We start from the raw sequence: 22,599 nt of genomic DNA on the forward strand, positions 1-22,599 counted from the left end.
CGCCCTGAAGCTCCAGCTTGCCCAATGAACATACAGAATAGGCAAGCAGGCGAATCGTCCGCAATGGAGACGGCGATGGATTCGGGAGAGGCAGTGGCGCGAAATACGGAGTAAGAGATTGAAAAGCGTCCGTTCGGTGCTGGGTGCTAATGTGCTGAAACATGTCAACGTTAGTAAAGAGGATGTGCCGGAATTTTAAAAAAAATGGGAGCAGTGCTCGAAGTGGACGGAATATTCCCCAGGTTACTTAGGGAGGCGAAGGAAGAGATGCTTTGGTGATGATCTTCGCTGGCCACAGGAGTAGAATCAGATGATTGGAGGGTGGTAAATGCCATTTCTTTATTTAAGAAAAGAAGTAGGGAGTTTTTCTTCAGTTATGGGCAAATTATTGGAGAGGATTCCTAGAGATAGGGCTTACGGGTATTTGGAGAGGCATAGTCTGAACAGGGATGGTCAGCATGGTTTTACGAGGGGTAGATCATGACTCCCAAGTCTGATTGAATTCTTTGAGGATGTGATAAAATGCATGATGAAGATAGTGCACTTGAGGTGGACATGGGTTTTAGTAGGACCTTTGACAATGTTCTCCACGGTAGGTTCATTCAGAAGTCAGGTGGCATTCAGAATTGGCTTGCCCACAGAGGACAGGGGCATGGGGCATATTCTGCTGGAGCTCAGTGTGCCATGGGGATCTGTACTGGGACCCCAGCTCTTTGGGATTTTTATAAATGACTTGGACAAGAAAGTGGTAGATGGAGTTCAGTCTGGAAAAATGTGAAGTGATACACTTTGAATGTCGAAGTTGAAAGCCAAGTACAAGGTTAATGGTTGGATTTATTAGAGTGGAGGAACAGAGGGATTTTGAGACCCACTTCCATAGATGTACAATTTAATAGGGAGGTTAAGAAGGCATATGTAGAGTGTTGGCCTTTATTTGTTATAGGAAGGATATGGAAGCTTTTGAGGGGGTGCAGAGGGGGATTTACCAGGATGTTGCCTGGATTAGAGAACATGCCTTATTAGGAAGGGTTGGGTGACCTACAGCTATTCTCTTTGGAGCAAAGGATGAGAGGTCACTTGATAGAGGTGAACAAGGTAATAAGACCATAGATAGTGGACTGCCAGAAACTTTTTCCCTGGGCGGGAGTGGCTAACACCAGAGGGTATGATTTTAAGGTGATTGGAATAAAGTATAGGGCGATGTCAGAGGTACCTTTTTTACAGATGGAGTTTTTAGTGTGTGGTGTGCATTGCCAGGATTGTGGTAGAGGCAGCTACGTTAAGAGCATTTAAGAGACTTAGATAGGCAGATGCATGAAAGAAAAATGGAAGGCAGGAGGGGAGGAAAGAGTTGTATTGACCTTAAATTAGGTTGAAAGGCCAGCACAACTTTGTGGGCCAAAGGTCCATTACTGTGCTGTACTATATGAACAAGGAGGTTATAAAAGGATACAAGATATGTTAAAGTGCAAAGATCTGGCAAACTGTACGATGTAGTAAAAATGTAAAGTTGTCCATTTTCAAATAAATAATAAAGAAACACATGGCTAAATCAGATTGGAGGAGATGCAACAGAATGCTTAAATGTAGACAGAGCAAGGTATTAGGAAGGCTAACCATCTCAAGGTTTATTTTGAAAGAATTGAATGCAAAAATTGAGATCCATGTTTCAGTTCTATGGGGTATTTATGTAACTACACGGAATATTATGTACAGTATTGATCTTCGAATCACATGGTCTGTTGGGCCATCAATTGCCTATCTATAGTAGAGATACAAGAGGCTACAGATGCTGTAATCTGGAGTATAAAATAAACTGCTGGAGAAACTCAACAGGCCTGGCAGCATGTGCAGACAGAGGGGAATACCTGTCCTAATTCAGTTTACCAGCATTTAGTTCTGTGTCTTGGTGATTTACTACTTAAATGGGTGGGAGTACCTGACTTCAGCACCTCAGACAGCCCTTTCAAATTGCAGCCACCCTCTGGGTGAAAATATTTTTTGTCAGATCCCCGCTAGTCCTCTTGCAACGCTTATGGTTATGGGTTTCTTCATGATGGGAAAGATTTCTCACTTTACTCCTATTTATGTCCTTCATAGTTTAGTATGGCTCTGTCTGGTCCCATCCTCAGCCTCCTCCATTCCTATCCAGTATTTCTTCATAGTTGAAGTATCTCATCTGGTGAGTCTCCTTTGCACATCCTGCGCAATCACATCTTTCCTGACTGTACATACAGTAACTGAGTGGTAACTTCACCAAAGTTTTATAAGGTTCTGCGGTAACCTCCCATACCTTTGTAATCTATGCCCTGCACGCTTTCTTGACCATATTATCCACCAGTGCTACTACTTTTAGGGATCTATGAAATAGTTAGATTTCTCCCCTCTCCGGACTCTGTTAACTTCTCTTTGTCTTAGTAAAGCAGCCAGCATAACACCCACTCAGGACATTCCTTTTTCTCCCATATTCCACTGGGCAGAAGATACAAAAACCTGAAAGCAAAGACCACTAGCCAAAAGATGGCTTTCCCCCACTGACGTAAAACTATTAAATGTTCCCTAGTACAATTCGATAGACCCTTGACCTCACGATCTACTTCACTGTGACCTTATTGTTTACCTGCACTGTACTTTCTCTGTTGCGCTTTATTTTGCATTGCTATTTTTGTTACATTGTTCTACCTACATTGTTAGAGTGTGTAATGATTTGATCTATATGAGCAGCATGCAATACAAGCTTTTATCAGATGATGGAGAAGACTTGATGAGCCAAATAGCCTTATTATGCTCCTATGTCTTATGGTCTTACATGTGACAGTAATAAACACTTCGGACTCTACACCATAGCCCTTCTTTTCCTGTATACTCTTTAATGTGCTTTAATTCAGGGTATATGTTCTCCCCTTTTAGACCTCCCAAAATGCAGCACTCTGTACTTATCAAGATTGAATGATAGCTATGATTGTTTGGTCCACCTTTCTAGGTGATCAATATCATCTTATAACCTAAGGCTGTTCTCAGTACTATTGGTAGGACCACCAATTTTCTTGTGATATTCAAACTGATATCTCCTACAAATCATATTCAAATCAGTCATGTATATGACAAATAGTAAGGTTTGAAAGGTACATTTAATGTCAGAAATGCATACAATATACATCCTGAAATGCTTTTTCTTTGCAACCATCCATTAAAATGGAGGAGTGCTCCCAAAGAATGAATGACAGTTAAATGTTAGAACCCCAAAGCCTCCCCCAGCTCCCCCCTCCCACTTGTAAGCAGCAGCAAGCAACAATTCCACCCCCACCAGCAAAAAAAAGCATCGGCACCCAACACTGAGCACTCAAATTTATTGCAAAGCAACAGCAAAGACGCAGACTTGCAGTACCCCAAAGACTGCTCGTTCACCTGGTATTTGACATACCACAGGCTCCCCCTCCCAATAAGGGAGAAAGAGGTGTCTCTGTTTCACAGTGAGCGGGGAGACATAACAAACAACTCGCTGATTACCACATTAAAAGTCTGTTGCGTCGCTTTTTCTGAGCTCTGTGCCCAAAGATCTCGGGTCTCTGGGCACACAGCCAGAGATCTTCCGTTTCCCATGACACACCGATTTCCTGCCGGGCACCAATCTTCGGTCCGGCCGTCTCCAGAGTCACAAGATCCAGGAGCTCCGAAGGCGAGCTAATCTTTTAGGCCGCATCCTCAGCACATTGAATAACGGCCAGTCGTGAAACTCCGAGAGTGGGTCCCATTCCCACAAAGAACCGAAGTCAGCGTGTAACTCCAGGTCAGGGTCCTCAAAAGAACCCTGGAAGGGAAAAATAGAGATATTAAAGATAGAAATAGAGCTGTTTCTGAAGATGCAAGCAAGGAGTTGCCGTTAGGTACCATTGTAAGGGTCCCAACATGAATCAAAGAGTCCTACAGCACAGAAATGGGTGTTCCCTACCATATCCATGATGGCCTTTTTGCCCATCTATCCATTTGTCCACATTAGGAATGCTCTTTTAAAGCTCTGTCTTTTTAAATGTTTGTTTCAGTCACTGACAAAGCCATGCTTCCTATCTTTGATCTACCCCTTCCTTTCCAAGTATTAATCATGTTTCTCAGAACTTTTTTTTAACTGAAGTTAGACTCACGGGCCTGTAATTACCTGACTAGTGCCTGCTGGTCATTTGCTATCCTCTAGTTATAACCAATGGTTAGTGAAGATGTGAAAATCTCTATCACAACCCCAGCAATCTCTTTCTAGAATGCACCTCATGAGGCCTGGGGATTTATACAGAGTAAACATCTAAAGCAATCTCCTTTTTAATGCCAACATTGATTGGAATATCCCTGTTCCTCTCCCTGAAATCTGCAACTACAATGCCTTTCTCATCCGAATGCATATGAGAACTATTCATTTAAGCCCTCATCAATATGGCCCCATGCACAGATTGCCTTGTGATTCCTAATGGGGACCCTGCTTACCCCCTTTTTAATATAAAATGCCTAGAGGAATTTTCTTAATCTGTCATGGCCCCACTTTAGTTTTCAATTTAGTTTTCAAGTCCTCTCCTACAAGTTCTGTACTCCTGAAGGGCCCTGCCTTTTTTCAGTGTTCATTCCTGCTATCTGCTTCCTTTTTTTAACTTTACTAAATCCTCTATCCCTTGACCTCTTGGACTTCCCTGATTCACTTTTGCAGGCTGAACTCTCACTGTTTCACTTTTAAGGGACCCCTATTTGTTAGATGTAGGTTTACCCTTGGAGAACAATTTCCCTCTGCCTTTGCCAAATCCTGTTTATGATATGGAAATTGGTCTTCCCTCTCCAATCTGGATCACCTTTATCCCTTTCTACAACTATCTTGAAACTTGCAGTGCTTTGATTAGTATCCTCAAAGTGCTCACCCACAGTTCATTTCCTAAAATTAAGTTCAGTACTGCCTCTCCTCTGTTAGGAGTATCTATATACAGTTGTCACTTCTCTTACAGTTCCTTTGATGTCCATTCATTTTCTGTTTCCATGCTGGTGATTCTAGCCCTTCTTCCAACTAGGTTGTTCACAACTTTGGTGTCGCAGTAGATCAAAGAGTTAAGTTTGTATCTAGACCACTACTATTCAATTTGTCTGTCATGTTGGTTTCCAGTTGAACAATATCTTGATTTTAGAATTCTCATATTTGTTTTAACAGTTCCTTTCTGGTCTTGCTTCTTTCCATCTTTTTAATTCCTTCCAGCTATGTACCTGAGATATCTAGACTCCATCCATTCTAGCTTTTGAACATGCCTGAATTTAATTGTTCATTTAATTTACCTTACTCTCAGTTTCAAAGGCTTCAAGTTGTGGAAAGTCCTCTCTAATTTCCTCTGCCTTACTCCTTAAAAACCATTTGTTTAACCATACCTTTGCTAAACTCCATTATCTCTTGCATACCTTGATATTAATAATTTAATGGGTAGTGATAGTGTGAAGTGCATTGGCACATTTTTGCTCTACTAAAAGTGCTATATAAATAGAAAATGTGTGCTAGCTAATATTTACACCTGAATTACACAAATCTGAACTTATTATTATACTGTTATCACTGACTTGGGATGTGCATAATACCCATTAATAATACACATTAATTCAATTTTTACAGCTCTTCTTAGGATGTGATTTATGGTTCTGATGTACCACTCCACCCTGGAGATTACTTTGCTTATTCCTGTTCCTAATTGGAATAATTTACTGCACACTTTAAAATTTGTATGTTCATGTTATTTGATATCTTGCAATAGCCTATCTACAGTATTTTCTAATATTTATAGAACAGAAAGATCTATCTTACAAAAGCTTGGCAGTTCCTGTATGAAGCTGGGACAGTTGGCACTTGATAATTTCCATGTAACACCAACTATTGGACAAGAAAATGCTACTGTAGTGGACTCTATTCTGCATCTTATGTGGTGAGTAATGGCTGTGTTTTTGGTGAGATACAGTAGACTTTCAACATCCATCGCAGAAGAATTATTAATCATAATGATTTTTTGTTGATTTCTACTAGAGTATTAGAGTTTCTTGCTACAGTCTCTCTTTTAATTAATAGACTGGAGAGCAAGAGGAAGGCACAATATACCTGAAACTGGAGAAAGGTCTTTGGAGGATGATGCAAATGAAAAATCAAAACTGGCCAGGGAAATTCCTCTTAATTTCTTAAATTTGGTGATAATGTAGGAAAGTAAAAACACATTGTATTAGGCTGAATATTAAATTCATTAAAATTCCACGCTGCAAGGCAGTCCCATGTACATGTAGAATTGATCTTATAGTAAAGCTCAATGTCACCTCCAGTCCTGAAAATCTGAAATAAAGGCAAGACGTCTGATTTGTTTACTTTTATTGGATGTAAAAATAACAATTGTTTTATGTTTTCTATATTTTCTTGATAGGTTAAAGGATCAAGTAACCCAACAAACAGTGGAACTAGAAACGGGTGTGAAAGCGTGTAAGATGTTTTGAATTACCTTTTAAGTTATTTTGATTTGCTTCATCTCTTTGTGAACTTTGATCTCTGCAGTTATTATTTCTTCATAGAGTCATAGAACCCGTCAGCGCCCTTCAGCCCATCTAGTCTGTGCTAAAGTTATTCTGTCTAGACCCATCAATCCGCACTTAGACCATAGTCCTTCATACCCCTTTCATCCATATATTTATCAAAGTTTCTCTTAAATGTTGAAATCAAACTCCCATCCAGCACTTCCATATGCAGCTTGTTCCATACTTGTACAACCCTCTGAGTAAAGAAGTTACCCCTCAGATTTCCCCTTAAATATGTCATCTTTCATCATAGAGTAATACAGCATGGAGATGGGCCATTCGGCCTAATTCATCCATTTCAATCAAAATGCATATCTAACTAATCCCATTTGTCTATGTTTGGCCCATATCATTATAAACTTTTCCTATCCATGCACCAGTCCAACTGTCTTTAGTATTGTAATTTTTCCTGCCTCTAACACCTCCACTGGTAGTTTGTTCCATATACCCCTCCTCTGTGGGGAAAATCATGTCCTTCAGATCTCTTTAGGCCCCCAGCCTTGATTTACTGTTGGCTCTCTTGTTCTGACTATGAGTTAAAGACCCATTCAGCAGATTTGAGTGCAAAATTTAATGCAGTACCATAATGCATTGTCATCTTGTCTGGGGAATTGCATTTCAGGTGAGATGTTCAACAAAGTCTGATCTGCCCTGCATTATCACGGTTACTCTATTCTACTTTGAAAGTACTTTGTTGGCTTAGAAATGGTCTGATATCAGGAAACATGCTTTTTCACTTTTCAGATTTAATGCTTAATGAAATTTATGTTAATCCAAACTGCTCTCACTATTATACATTTTACAGTTTGAGGACATTGTATTTTGTGCTTTGTTCTCCAAAATCAATCTATAAAATTGCTAGTTTCCCCTTTATGTAATTTTCTTGAGTTGGCTTTCTCCTCTTGCTCTCCAACATCAACAGTGCTCTGATTTCCTCAAACTGCTCTCTGGAATATAATTCTCTGGAACTTCTGCCATCTCCAATGGGATCCCATCATCAAGCACATCTTTCCCTTCCCCTCCCTCCCCCCACTTTATGCTTTTCACAGGGATCGCTCCCTATGCGACTCCCTTGTCCATTCGTCCCTCCCCACTGATCTCCCTCCTGGCACTTATCCTTGCAAGCAGAACAAGTGCTACACCTGCCCCTACACTTCCTCCCTCACTTCTACTCAGGGAAACAAACAGTCCTTACAGGTGAGCCAGTACTTCACTACCCATTCCCGTTCCAATATGTCAATTCATGGCCTTCTCTACTGTCGCAATGAGGCCATACTCAGGTTGGTGGAACACCTTGTATTCCATCTGGATAGCCTGCATCCTGATGGCATGAACATCGATTTCTCGAACTTCCGGTAATGCCCCCGCCCCTCTTTCACCATTCCCCATCCCCTTTTCCCTCTCTCACCTTGCCTGCCCATCGCCTCCCTCTGGTGCTCCACCCCCTTTTCTTTCTTCCATGGCCTTCTGTCCTCTCCTTTCAGGTTTTCCCTTCTCCAACCTTGTATCTCTTTCACCAAACAACTTCCCAGCTCTTTACTTCATCTCTTCCCCTCCCGGTTTCACTGATCTCCTTGTGTTTCTCTCTCCCCTCCCCCCCCCCCCAACTTTTAAATCTAATCATCTTTTTTCTCCAGTCCTGCTGAAGGGTCTCGGCCTGAAATATTGACTATAAATGCTGCCTGGTCTGCTGAGTTCCTCCAGCATTTTGTGTGTGTTGTCTGGAATATACTTTACCATTTCTTGCATCCTTCCATATGTAGATTTCTCTCCTTCCTCTTCTGTTCCCTTCTATATTCATTATTTAAAATGTTCATTATATATTAATATTTAATGTGTTTAATATGTTGCATACCTGAAAGTAAGAAAGGAGCTGTCTCTTTGGCCTCTTTTTTTAAAAAAATGCACTATGTTCCTCTTTCAACAGCTCTCTAGAATAACTCACTTTGTCGAGGTTCTTTTATTTCTTTACTTGCTACATTCTTCAGCTAAGTAGCTGGTATCAAAAAGAATAATAATAAAAACACAGAAAACCTATAGCACAATACAGGCCCTTTGGCCCACAACGCTGTGCTGAACATGTACTTACTTTAGAAATTACCTAGGGTTACCCATAGCCCTCTATTTTTCTAAGCTCCATGTACCTATCCAAGTGTCTCTTAAAAGACCCTCTCGTATCTGCCTCCACCACCGTCGCTGGCAGCTCATTCCACGCATTCATCACTCCCTGTGTAAAAAAACGAATCCCCTGACATCTCCTCTGTACCTGCTTCCAAGCACCTTAAAACTATGCCCTCTCGTGTTAGCCATTTCAGCCCTGGGAAAAAGCCTCTGACTATCCACACGATCAATGCCTCTTGTTATCTTATACACCTCTTTCAGGTCACCGCTCATCCCGTCGTTCCAAGGAGAAAAGGCCAAGTTCACTCAATCTATTCTCATGGCATGCTTTCCAATCCAGACAACATCCTTGTAAATCTCCTCTTCACCCTTTCTATAGTTTCAACATCCTTCCTGTAGTGAGGCGACCAGAACTAAGCACAGTACTCAAAGTGAGGTCTGACCAGGGTCCTAAATAGTTGTAACATTACCTCTCAGCTCTTGAACTAAATCCCACAGTTGATGAAGTCCAATACACCATATGCCTTCTTAACCACAGAGTCAACCTGCACAGCAGCTTTGAATGTCCTATGGACTCTGATAACCTACACTGCCAAGAGTCTTACCATTAAATCTATATTCTGCCATCATATTTGTCCTACCAAAATGAACCACCTCACACTTATCTGGGTTGAACTCCGTCTGCCACTTCTCAGCCCAGTTTTGCATCTTATCGATGTCCCACTGTAAACTGTGACAGTCCTCCACACTATCTACAACACCCCAACCTTTGTGTCATCAGCAAATTTACCAACCCATCCCTCCCATTTCCTCATCCAGGTCATTTATGAAAATCACAAAGAGAAAGTGTCCCAGAAAAGATCCCTGAGGCACACCACTGGTCACCAACCTCCATGCAGAATATGACCCATCTTTAACCACTCTGCTTTCTGTGGGCAAGCCAATTCTGGTTCAACAAAGCAATGCCCTCTTGGATCCCATGTCTCCTTACTTTCTCAACAAGCCTTACATGGGGTACCTTATCAAATGCCTTGCTTTTGACAAGGCCATGCTGACTATTCCTAATCATATTATGTCTCTCCAAATGTTCATAAGTCCTGCCTCTCCGGATCTTCTCCATCAACTTACCAACCATTGATGTAAGACTCACTGGTCTCTAATTTTCTGGGCTATCTCTACTCCCTTTCTTGAATTAGGGAACAACACCTACAACCTCCAATCCTCCAGAACCCCCTCCCTCGCCTCCCACAGAAGTTGGGGGTATATCTCGTCTGGTCCCGGTGACTTACTTGATGCTTTCCAAAAGCTCCAGCACATCCTCTTTCTTAATATCTATATGCTCAAGCTTTTCAGTCCACTGTAAATCATCCCTACAATTGCCAAGGTCCTTTTTTGTAGTGAAATAACACATTGGTCTATTGGATCGTCCACAGTGTATGTGAATGACACATTTTATACTCCCTTTTTTAAGAGTTAAAAGAAAAAATATCTTATAGAAAATTCTTTATTCATTGCAAATTTAATGACTAAAATAACTTCTCGTACTTTTGAGGTTCTAAGCTGAAGGAAAAAAAAGTGAAATTGAACGAACGGTCAATGAGAGATCCTAATCAAAAGACCTTCATTTCTTGGTCTATAAACTGACCAGTAAAATGCAACAATAAATATTAAACAAGTAGGTAAAAGATTTTTTTTGGACCAAAATTAATTAGTATTTGTATTTTTTAACTAGGTCTTGAAACTAATACAGGGGCTGTGTCGGAAGATAATTTGAAAGAAACGTACGTTTATTTAGTCTATTATTCTACTGTGAAGTAAAAGATGGATTATCTTTTACTTGCCTTAGTACAGTATTATTTTCATTTTGAGAAATCATTAAGAAGTTCAACATTAATTGTGGAATGATTATTTTCTTTTGCATGTTGTAAGAATTCAAGTGATTGAAAGGGAATTAGAAGATGTATCAATCTCTTTCCAGCAGAAGAACATGGCCCTCCATAGGTATGAAAAAATCCAGGATTCATTGTTGTGTTTTGGCTGTCAAGGCCAGTATTTGTTGCTCATGCATTATACCTATGCATCTTTACCTATGGAGCATTGAAAGATGTTTATGTCAAGAATGGGTGGAAACATGCTTGGGTATATGCTATGTTAAATCTGCACTTCTGTAATCACCTGTCACCAGTTGGAAAAATATTTTATGGGTTATGCATGCAAATAGATTTAAATGTATATATGGTATATTTATCCACTGTACTTCAGACTAAGTAGGAGCCCCATTCTTTATGTAAAATCCAGGTAAATTAAGGCAGTGGCCCATCTGTGACAAGCTGCATGTTATATTACATATCTGTCATAGGCTCTCTGTGAAGCAGTAAAATCATCTTGATGACAATCAGTTCTTTACCACCTAGATAACCAAATCTGAAGAAATCTAGGAGTAGACTACAAGGTTTATAGCTTTCAGGTTGGTTTCTTAGCTTCTAGAATGAAGAAATGAAAAGAGGTTTGACTTTCTGATATTTTGCAGACTTCAGTACACACATGCTCTACGCGAAGCGGCACAAATGAATGATAAAGAAGGGAAGTAAGTATTTCCAGTGCATGAGTTAGTAAATACTGTGTTATCTTCATTCAAATACATCAGGTTTAAAGACAAAGTAGATTTTTTAAATTACTTTGGAACGAAAGTACTTTAGCTTCTTTAATCACTACTTGATTTAAAATTTGGTTTCAGCGCTCTTGATTTTTAAACTTTCAACCATATAAATCAGGGTAGGTATAAATCACTTGGTCCCAAGAACCTGCACTGCCATTTAATAATGGCTGATGTGACTGTAACCTCAATTCTGCATTCTTTTTCCAACTGTAGCTCATTGGGAATCTCTACTTTTTCCACTATTTATATGATGAATGAAAGGACCTTATTTAATTGTAGAGACATAAAGCATGCAAACTGGCCCTATGGCCTGCCATGACCATACTGACCATCAAGTACCCATTTATACTAAACCCACTTACCAGCTCTTGGTTCCTAGCCTTCTATGCCTTGGCAATTCAAAGCCTCTCTTTTCATTTCAACAATATAATTATTTGTTGTTAATTAATGTAAAATTACTCCTCAATAACTTTCTTTATTCTAACACTGATAATTCTGTTACATTGTCACTTATTCTGTCATTCTGAAAGTTCCTTAGTTTGGCGGAAATTAAGAATTTCCATTAAAAAAGGAACTTGAAATATTTTCTGTTTCACTTGGCCTGCTGGTTTTTTCAGCATTCTCACTTTTTAAAAAAAAGTTTCTTGCAACAGTTGTACTTGGTATGTAAGATTCCAACATATCCTTTTGGTTTCTTTTCTTTCTGACTGCTGGCACCGAAAGTAATTGTTGCCTGGGTAGTTTGGTTTCCACGCCATCGCAGGCATCCCAAATTCTTTTCAACTCTTCGCCTCTCTTCAACTTAAAACATGCTTATTTTCTGTCTTTCCTGCTCAGATTAATTGATCTGCGATGCTTAATCTGTTTCTCTCTCCACAGATGCTGTTCTACCCGCTGACTGTTTATGACATTTTCTATTTTTGTTTGGAATGTTGCTAGTGTTATTCTAAAAATGGAAGTAATTCTGAAGTTCTCAATAAGATCCACTCAAGTTTATTATTTAATGAATTGTTTCTTGTTTTAAGGTTGATAATGGAAACAATTAATCACTCTTTAGATCTCTGTTCTGAGATTTTAGAAACCCAGAAGGTATGTTGAATAAAATTAATCTGTTATGTATTTCAGAGTTAACATTCATTGCTGACTTTAACTTTTCTTTCAATTCAGAAGAATTTTATAAAGCACATTTAGCTGCTGTTGTTGCTATTTCTAAAAATGAAGGAAATGTAATCGAAATGTTTTTCTCTCTCCTTTATTCTCATTCATTTCCTCCTATTGTATCTCTGCAGATAGATTATCTGTAATCAATAAGACTTCACCATCCTTCCTCAGCTTGTGTGATTACTAAATCTTTCATCTATTTTGGCATGTTCTTTGATGTATTACAAACCATCTTTTTTTGTTACTCTATTCCTCTCCCTTCCCTAGAACTTGAAACATATTTGATTTCTAATTCTTCCTGATTCTGTAGAAAGGTCATCAACCTGAAATTTGAATTCTGTTTTCCTCGTTCTGTCCCTTCAGCTGCTGACTGACTTGTTGAGAATTTGCAATATTCTCAGATTTGTACTTTGCTTGTTCAAATTAATGAACGCTATTTCTAAATTGGGGCTTAAGGATACTGTTGAAGTAAAATGGCAATAATTTAATATTTTGCTGAGTTTGGTCTGTAGGCATCTGCTGCTAGCACACTACTTAAAGCTCCTTTTCTCAGCACTGATATAAATTCAATCTTATTTAAAATACTGTTTTTATATCAATTACACTTTTCCTTTAGCTTTGTATTCAAATTGTTAATTAATCTATTATAATTCACACAACTTGTGGAAATCTAGTCATTGTTATTTTTTTGTTTTGTTGTAGGAAGTTCAGACTTTGGAAAATGCAGTGTTTGAAGTTCAAAAGCAAAGACTATGTAATTATAATTTTAATGCAATACATTTGGTTTACAATTAATTCAATACTGGCATATTATTTTAGTAATTTATTCCTTGTCCTTTCAATATACAACATTTCTCTTGGAACCAATTTCAAAATGTATAATGGATTTTGTTCTCTTTTAACGTTCATATACTAGAATGCTAAGATTGAGGGACAGAATTTAATAAATGTATGGGAGACTAAGGCCATATAAGTTTAAAAGTAATGCAGGTAATGGAGGTGCAGTGAATTTCAAAATGATGCAGGAAGGAAGGCAATAATTTTAAAAGGAGTTTGGGAGATGGAAACATGAGTTTAAAGCAAAATTATAAGAAATATAAAGTTTGATTAGTATTAATAAAACAATAAATAATTCAATTTTAAGACAATTCTTTAGCCCTTTGTCACTTCCACCGATCACCTCCCAGCTTCTTGCATCATTTCCACTCTCCCTTTGCTTCACCCCTTCACCCCATCTTTTTATACTGACTCTCCCCTCTTTTTTTCCAGTCCTAATGAAGGGTCTTGACCCAAAACATCAATTGTTCATTTCCCTCCATAGATTCTGCCTGACCACAAAGTTCCTCCAGCATTCTGTGTGTTGCTTCAGAAGTCCAGCACATGCAGACTCTTGTGTCCCTAGGTCCTTAGTTTATCTATGCAGTGAGTTAATCTAATAAATAGAAGCTCGGCCAGGTATCCCACTTATATCCTGTGCCACATGGGAACTATATTTCAAGTATTCTGGATAACTACAGATGCATGAAATGTTGTCAGCTAAGAGGGCTAGAGCTCTGGGTTATAAGTGAAATACCAGCTGTGTGGCAGCTTTCAGGATATGGTTACCCTGCAGGTTAAAATGTAGATAGATAAGGAATAGGTGACTGTTGAACAAACAAAACTAAGTAGAAAGGTAGTTCAGGAGACCACTGAGGACACCTTGATCTCCAACCAGTATTTTGTGTTGAGTACTGGAGAAGCAGAGGGAAGTTCAGCTACAAGGAAGGTTGCAGCATACTGGGTGGCTTATCTGTTCAGGAAGGGAGAGGAATTCTAAGGTTGTTGGGGAGTAAAACAAGGGAATAGAGAATGCTGTTGTTTGGCCTTTTACAGTCACATGTGATTCCAAGTTAGTGTGTTGCATTCCTGGTGCCAGGATCAAGGAGTCCACTGAGTGGCTGCTGAAAATTCTTGAGGGAAAGGAGGTTGACCCACCGGAGGTTATGGTCTATGACCTATATAGTAATTGGGAGTGGTCCTTTCGGCAGATTTTAGGGAGTCTGGAAAGAGATCTAGAAACAGTATCTTAAAAGAAGTAATCTCTGGATTCAACCACAGCGGGAGTACTGTGGGCAGCTCTGTCACCACCTGATATGGAGGATGAGATTGCACTGGAGAAGTGACTCGCCAGGGTGTTGCCCGGGAATGGATGTTTCAGTCTGAATAAACTGGGTTTGTTTTCTTAGGAGCAGAGGAGGCTGAGGGGAAACCCAATAGAGATTTGCAAAATGATGAGGGACATAGATAGAACTGAAAAAAGGAATTTCTTCTGTGCAGAGCTGGGGTGAAAGGGTCTTGATGTGATCTGAGAAACATTGGGGAGGGGGATTGGATGGAATCTAGAATATATTGCCTGAGGCTGGGAAGGGGCAGGTATATCACATCATTTTAGAGCATCTAGCTGAGCACTTCTATTATACACTAATCCTGTGAACTGCTGCAATGGTTATGGACCATTGGGATAGGTTCAAAATAAAACATCATAGCTGTAGGAGTGGATAATATGTTAGAAGGATCATTGAGTGAACCTATACTGACTGAAATTAAGAACAAAAATGGAGAAATTCCACTTAAGGGCATATATCAAAGTCCTCCATAACTGAAACAGTGTGTGTATTTTTTCCTCTGACTTAGTGTTGAAACGAAAAATGCAAGGTGTATTAAAAGACATGAGAGCTGAAAAGACGAAGCAGCAACAGTTGCTACAGCAATTAGAGAAGGAACTTCCAAGACGTGGAGAAAAAAACTTGCAAGAGCACTTTAAAATGGTGACATTAATTCAGAAGGTTTTGCAGGTAGAGATTATTAATACAAAAATAATATGTATGTTTTATTTTTTAATACAGAAAATGTCATCTTTGTATTTACTTCAAAGCTGCTCTCTACACCATCCTGCTCCCTACTCCCACCTTCTTAGTTGAATATCCTGTCTGTTTCCAATGTACAGCTCCATGTAAAATGAATTCTTATGAGAACATTGACAAAGTTTATGGCTAATCATATGATCTAGGATTGCAGTTCATTTTTTTTCCACTATATAGTTTTCATTCTATGATTTTTTTTTTCTCCTTAAAATAACAGAGAGTCAGCACAAGTCATGGACTGAAAATTGTACATGTGTATCCACCCAAGTGTTGGCAGGCTGTTCAACTACTTTGAACATCACAACTAAGTCCAATCCTGGCTTCTTAGAACATAAACATACAGAGAAATATTTATATCCAGGCAGGCCCATTGAAGGATACAGGGCTACCTGCAGAATTATTTTAGAGCGCTAGATTGAACATTAAAAAGCAGGATTACTACCTGTGCCACATGCTAGTTAGGTTAGAAATAGATAGACAGTGCAATTCATTTGTGGCTAAGGAGCTGCTACAGGAAAGAGAGGTCCAGATTTATGGATCACCAAGTTCTCTCTTCTAGGACAGGTGGAATCTGTACAAATAAAATGGTTTGATTCTGAACTGGAGGGGAACCGATGTCTTTGCTGGTGCTGTTCAAGGAGGATTTAAACTAGAGTGTTAGGGTGATAGGAACCACAGTAGCAGGGCAACAGATGGTAGGGATGAGGGCAAGAAAGATGGAGTGACAAATAAGACAAAGAAGAACAGCTGATAAACATGTTGGGACTGATAGGCTGAAACACATTTATTTATTTATTTCAATGCTAGGAGTATATGGGGAAGGAGGATGATCTTAGAGCCTGGATCAGTACATGGAATTACAATATTGTTGCCATTATAGAGACGTGGCTGTGTGAAGAACAGGACAGGTAGCTCAATATTGCTGGATTTCATTATTTCAAATGGTGGGGTTGCGTTACTGATAATGGAGAATGTCATAGCTGTGCTCAGGGAGGTCATACTGGAGGGCTCATTCTCAGAGGCAATTTGGATGGAGCTCCAAAACAGGGAAGGTGTTATTAGCCTGATGAGATTATAGGGCCCATTAGCCAGTCAGTAGTGGAGAAGAAATATAGGAAAATGGGAAGAGACAGAAACAACAAGATTGTCATAGCAGGTCATTTTTAACTTCCCCAGTATTGATTAAAACTTCTTTAAAACACAAGAAACTCAGATGGGTTGGGGGGGGGGGGGGTTCTTAATACAGTCAAGAGGGGTTCTTGAAACAGTATGTTGGGATCCAACTAGAGGAGAGAACATACTGGGCCTAGTTTTGAGAATTGAGCCAGGCCAGGTGGCAGACCTGATAGTGGGTGAACATTTTAAGATAGTTCTGAATAAGAATATAATTCATTCTTATTGGAAGGTACTAAATTAGGGGAGGGAAAATTGCAACAGGAGCTACAGGATATTGACTGGGAGCAACTGCTGTCAGACATACGGAAGTTGTCCATGTCTGACATATGGAAGTTGTTTAAAGACCAGCATGCCCTGTTAAGGAGTAATGACAAGGATGGTAAGGTAAGGGAACCTTGGATGACCCTGAGGGGCCCTACGTTTAGTCAGGAAGGGAAAAAAGAAGCATAATAAAAGTTTAGGTAGCTAAAATCAGACTGATCCTTTGTGGAATATAAGTACATGCTCAAGCAGATGATTAGAAAGGCCATAAGAGGCCAAGTTATGTTCTTGGAGAGCAGGATTAAGGAGATTCCTAAGGCTTTTTATATCTAAGAAAAAGAGGATGACTAAGGAGAGTCCACTTGAGGATAAAGGAGGGAATTTGTGCTTGGACTCAGAGCAAGTGGCTGAGGTACTAAATAAGTACTTGTGTTGGTACTTTGGAAGAATTCGGAGGATAGTGAAGACAATGGGACAGGCTAACCTGCTGGGGATTTTGAAATAAAGGAAGAGATGGTGACAGTTTTTCTGAAAAATGTTAAGGTGGATAAATACCCAAGTATATATCCTAGAATATTGAGGGGACAAAAATGAGATTTCTGAGGCTTTGACAGAGATCTTTATGTCCTCATTAGCAACAAGCAAGGTCCCAGAGAACTGGAGAGGAGCAAATGTTGTGCTTTTCTTCAAGAAAGGAAATGGGGATAGTCCAGATAATTATAGATGAGTAACACTCAAGTCACTGACAGGAAAGGTACTGAAGAAGATTCTAAAGGGTAAGATTTATATGCATTGTTTGGGCATAGCCTGCTTAGGGACAGTCAATGTTGGCTTTGTGCATGGAGATCATGCCTTACAAACTTGATTGAGTTTTTGAGGCGGTGACAAAGGTGCTTGATAAGGATAAGGCAATGGACGTTATCTGTGCGGAATTTAGTATGGCATTTGATAAGGTCCCTCATAATAGCAAGTTTGAATTCCTAATTGGCTTGCCCATGGAGGCCAGAGAATAGGGATAGAAGGCTGTTATTCTGGCTGAAGGTCCGTGACCAGTGTTTTTCCACAGTGATTGGTGCTAAGATATATTTTCAGTGATTTAGATGAAAATGTAGTTGGGTGGATTAGCAAATTTGTGGATGACACTGAGATTACTGGAGTTGTGGGAAGTGTAAAGATCTATCAAAGAATACAGTGGGATATACGTACCGATATGGGCAGAGAAGTTGAATATGGAGTTTAATCTGGGCAAGTGTGAGGTGTTGGATTTAAGGAGGCCAAGTGAAAGGATAAAGTATACATTTAATGGTAGACCTCATACTGGCATTGAGGTACAGAGGAATCTAGGGATCCCAGTCCATAATTCACTGAAAATGGCTACACAAGTGGATTACTGTAGGTGATAAAGAAGGCATATGGCCTGCTTGCATTCATTGGAATTGAGTATATGAGTAGGGATGTCATGCTGCAGCTATTTAAAGCACTATTCAGATTGTACTTGGAGTTTTTTTTTAGTTTTTTTTTGGGTAAATAATTCCTTTATTTTGGTTAGGTAGATTGAACAGCTATGCAGAGATGGGCAGGTTTTTTTTAGTCAAACAGACCAAAGCCCATGTCATCATCAGACTCCTCAGACTCTTCCTTCTTCTCCTCTTTCACTTCCTCCTTGACAGCAACTGGAGCAGCCTCAACAACAGGAGCAGCAAAAGCTGATGGGTCAGCCAAGAAAGCTTTTACCTTATCGGCTAATGGGAAGGAATAGTCTGTCTCCACAGCAATGGCCAGCACTCTTTTGTAACCATTAATGATGGAATGTGGTACAGAGGCTATAGTTGGATAACCAATTTCCAGACACACACTTGCCACATTACGAACTTCCTCTAAGAAACACTTCTGCAGAGTTTCTTCTGTGATGTCCAGGACCTCAGGGTCATATATACTGCCATTATCATAAACCTGCCTGATCACCAAGCCGTAGGAGAAGGGAGAGATGTTCAACATGTTCAGCAGAGTGGCTTCACTGGCTCCCACCTTGTCGCCCTCCTTGATGAGATGTACATCGCTCAGAATTTCAATAGTACCTCTGGAGATCTTGGTGGTGATTCCCAAAGCCTGGAAGAAAGAGGTCTTCTCAGGTCCCAAACCAGTGTTTTGACCTGGCACAGTGACATCACATGGAGCAATTGCACCAGCACGAGCAGCAGTTGGGACCTTGTTGGACAGCAGCATGTCACGGACTTCGCACAAATCCTCCTTAGTAAACACAAAGCCAACATTACCACGAATGTGTGGGAGAAGCTTTTCCAGAGCAGGGTTGTTCTCCAAGTGACCACGGATAGCCTTGCGCATCATGGTATTCTTGCCCATCAACACGACAGCCTTACCACGCAGCGATATATGGATCTGCTGCATCTGCTTGGATCCAACGTTGTCTGCTCTGACAATGAAACATTTTGGATAATCATCCAATAGTTGAATAATTTTGAGAAAGTAATTTGATTTCCACGTAGCTCTGTCTTCCCTGGGCATCTTTAAGTGCTTCCAAGGATTGCCACAAACTGGTTTAAAGACGAGATATCACTCAGAGCCCCGGAACGAAAAAAAGCTGTACTTGGAGTATTGTTGCAGTTCTGGTAATCTGATTATAGGAAGGATGTGGAGACTCTGGAAAGGGTTCATAAGAGATTTATCATGATTAGAGGGACTGAGCTATAAGGAGAAGTTGAATAAACTTGGGCTGTTTACTCTAGAGCAGGGTTTCCCAACCTATTTCATCCCATGGACCCTTGCCACATTGGGAACCCCTGCTATAGAGTGTCAGAGGCTGAGGGTAGACCTGACAGAGGTTTTTTTTAATGATGATTGATGTAGAGAGTCAGAATGTTCCCAAGGGTAGAAATGTCAAACATGCTTTTAAGTTGGGGAGAAGAAAATCAAGAATGACATTATCATGGGCTGGGTATGACATGTCCAGTGCCGTACTGTTCTATGCTCCGAAAGTAAAACCTTTCTATTATTCACATAGAAGCATCTTGCAACAATAAATTTGATTTAAATTGCAGTCACAATTACACAGGAAACATAACTTCTGTTTTGCATACACACAGTTACTGCAAACCACAATAATAATTGAATTAAGTGCCAATCAGTCCCAATGTGGGAGTCAGGACTCTGGTTTAATTCAGTTCCTGGGACAGCAACGTAACCCCTATGTGCTATAGGGGTGCTTCTGGATGTGCTATGAGAATGAGGGATAAAGAAAAAGTACTGCAATTGCTGAAAACCCCATATTTTAAACAGAAGGTAGTGGAAATTCAATTTTGGGTAGTATATGATGAGAGGAAGATGTTTTATGTCAATAACTCCTTATTTCATAACCAGCTGATATATGAGCAAAAATGAAAAAGGGAAAGATGAAATACCTGGAGACCGAAAGGAGAATGGTGGAAGAAAATGTTACATGCCCCATTATTGAAATGTTCCTACAAACAATTATCTCATTTTAAGAACTCTATCTCATTATCTCATGTTCTTGTTATGTATTACTATTTATTTATAATTGCATTTGCACAGTTTGTTGTCTTCTGCCCTCTGATCGATCTTTCACTGAATCTGTTACAGTTACTATTCTATAGATTTGTTGACTATGCCGACAAGAAAATGAATCTCAGGGCTGTATATGGTGACATAAATATACTTTGATAACATTTTCTTTGAACTTTGTACTTGCATACCCTCTGTGTCTCTGATGCATCTCTGTTGTTTTATTATTGTTATATCTTTTCAAACCAGCACAACTTGGTCATCTACTTTTTGCTTAATGAGATCTTATATTTTTCTAGCTGCTCCTTTTCTCTGCCACACCTTTTTGGGTGACACCAACAGATACAATTTGCCCTGTGTGCTGCTATCATATTCTGTTTTAATAAAGACCCTGGCTTATTGATGAGAATAGTATCTCTGATAATGATTAAGTACTCAAAGTTAAATATAGTTCTGCTTTGGCAGTCCCATATGAATCCAACTACCTTGACACAAATTGAAAATTGCATTTGGAATAAAAGGCTGCTGTTCTCTTCTATATGTTGATTTTATTATTAGAGGTTGATGAAATGTAAAATAGATAGAACGATTGATGAATTGTCTCATTAATCATGTACATTCTTACTAATGTTTTGAAAATTAATCAGAAATATTAATTTGTATTTTTACAGGGCGTTATTCTTGCTAGTGGAGTGAACTGGGCCAATGATCCTGAATTGAAAGAAATAGTTTTGCAGTTGGAGAATAATCCACTTGAAGAAACAGATTCAGTCCACTGATAGATTGCATTTGATGGGAATGACAAAATGAAGTCCAATGTAATTTACAAAGTAATTCTTTACATTAAATACCTTTCCCCATCCCATCACTGTCTGGTTTCCACCACAATGTGGAAAGCTGAATTTTTGAACACCTTCTGGTCTGAAGGGCCAGACCTTGTTGGCCTGCAGTGCTCTGTTCCCTATGCCTACCTGTAGCTGATCTGGATGAGCTGAGCCAGCATTTATGACTCTATCCCAGAGTCCAGTGAGGACAGAGTCTTGTGGGCATTTTGATGGGGCTCTGCCTCTAAATTCCCCAACAGTAAACAAAGCTTATAATTGATTAAAATACTGTAAATTTAATAATTTTATATGTCATTCAGAATCATTGAAAGACTATTGAAATTATTTAAAAATACATTTAATATTCTTAGATTTAAAGCATTTTATTTAACTAAAAACAAATAATTAAATTCTGTTATTTAAAAGAAACTTGCCTTCCCCACTTTTTTCCTGTTGTCTCCACGTAAGATCAATGGGATGTGGGGTCTTGTGCCAGATCAGAACCAGACCCGAGGGGCTTTTCTTTTCGATGCCTCCCATTCTACTTAGCCCCTTCTCCCATATGTAATTCTGATATCCCCAAGACTAACAAGCATGCTTGAATTTTTTCCCTCGGGGCACAGAAAAGTAATACCTTTTGCCCTTTCAAAGTTTGTCACTTAATTCTTCACTGTTTTTGATGCAGCATGCAAAACTGGGTTTTCAGTTTAATCGGTGGAATTCTGGCAGTGCAGTGGTCAGCAAAAGTGCATTTCCAATTTGTTTCCAACTGTAGACTTGGTTTTCTTTTCTGAGTTTTTTTTATGGTAGTTTAAATTGTCATTAAATGTAGTTTGTCTCTTAGTCTTCTTATCAGTGGTGAATATAAATTAGGAAGGAATTAGAATTAACTGAAAGAAATTCTCAGTGAAAAATTATTTGACGGAATACTTTGTTGATATTGTAGTTATTTCTTTCCCTTTAATCCTGTCTATAACAAATGTTCTTGTAAATATTTTTCTGCTTTCTCATTAATATTTAATATCCTTGTAAATATAAATACTAATATTATAAGAATGTGCCTATTGTAAGGGGTTAAATCATTTCAAAGTGTAAATCTTAAGTACATATGACAATATTCTGTATGCAATTTTATCCTTTAGTATAAAACTTAGAGAGTCACATGACTATATGCAGTAGTTCCATTTTATGTAAAAAGTAGCAAAGATATAGCAATGGCTATAAAATCAATAAAAATGAGTGGTTGGCTTGTTCTCATCTGTTCAGTATGAAGTTTTATTTTTATTTTAGTTTGCATATTTCTCATAGGTTAATTTAATTTTTTGGGATAATTTAATGAAGTACATAATTCATACTTTTTGGACTGAATCCTGCATATAAGCTA

At 39.1% G+C, this 22,599-nt stretch overlaps 1 protein-coding gene and 1 pseudogene across 1 annotated transcript; one reads left to right on the forward strand and one right to left on the reverse strand.

The window, feature by feature from the left end:
• The first annotated feature begins 39 nt into the window (after positions 1 to 39).
• On the forward strand, positions 40 to 22,470 carry cenph (centromere protein H). The gene is made up of 10 exons (XM_073048207.1): positions 40 to 110; positions 5,802 to 5,939; positions 6,423 to 6,478; positions 10,424 to 10,472; positions 10,621 to 10,692; positions 11,222 to 11,278; positions 12,376 to 12,439; positions 13,214 to 13,265; positions 15,185 to 15,345; positions 21,063 to 22,470. Exons 1-10 carry the CDS (start codon positions 64 to 66, stop codon positions 21,168 to 21,170), a joined length of 804 nt encoding a protein of 267 aa, XP_072904308.1. The 5' UTR covers positions 40 to 63; the 3' UTR covers positions 21,171 to 22,470.
• On the reverse strand, positions 18,403 to 19,447 carry LOC140728990 (large ribosomal subunit protein uL10 pseudogene; annotated as a pseudogene).
• Positions 22,471 to 22,599: the final 129 nt, after the last annotated feature.

Source organism: Hemitrygon akajei, chromosome 6 (assembly GCF_048418815.1).
Source record: "Hemitrygon akajei chromosome 6, sHemAka1.3, whole genome shotgun sequence".
In the NCBI taxonomy this organism is placed as follows: domain Eukaryota; kingdom Metazoa; phylum Chordata; class Chondrichthyes; order Myliobatiformes; family Dasyatidae; genus Hemitrygon; species Hemitrygon akajei.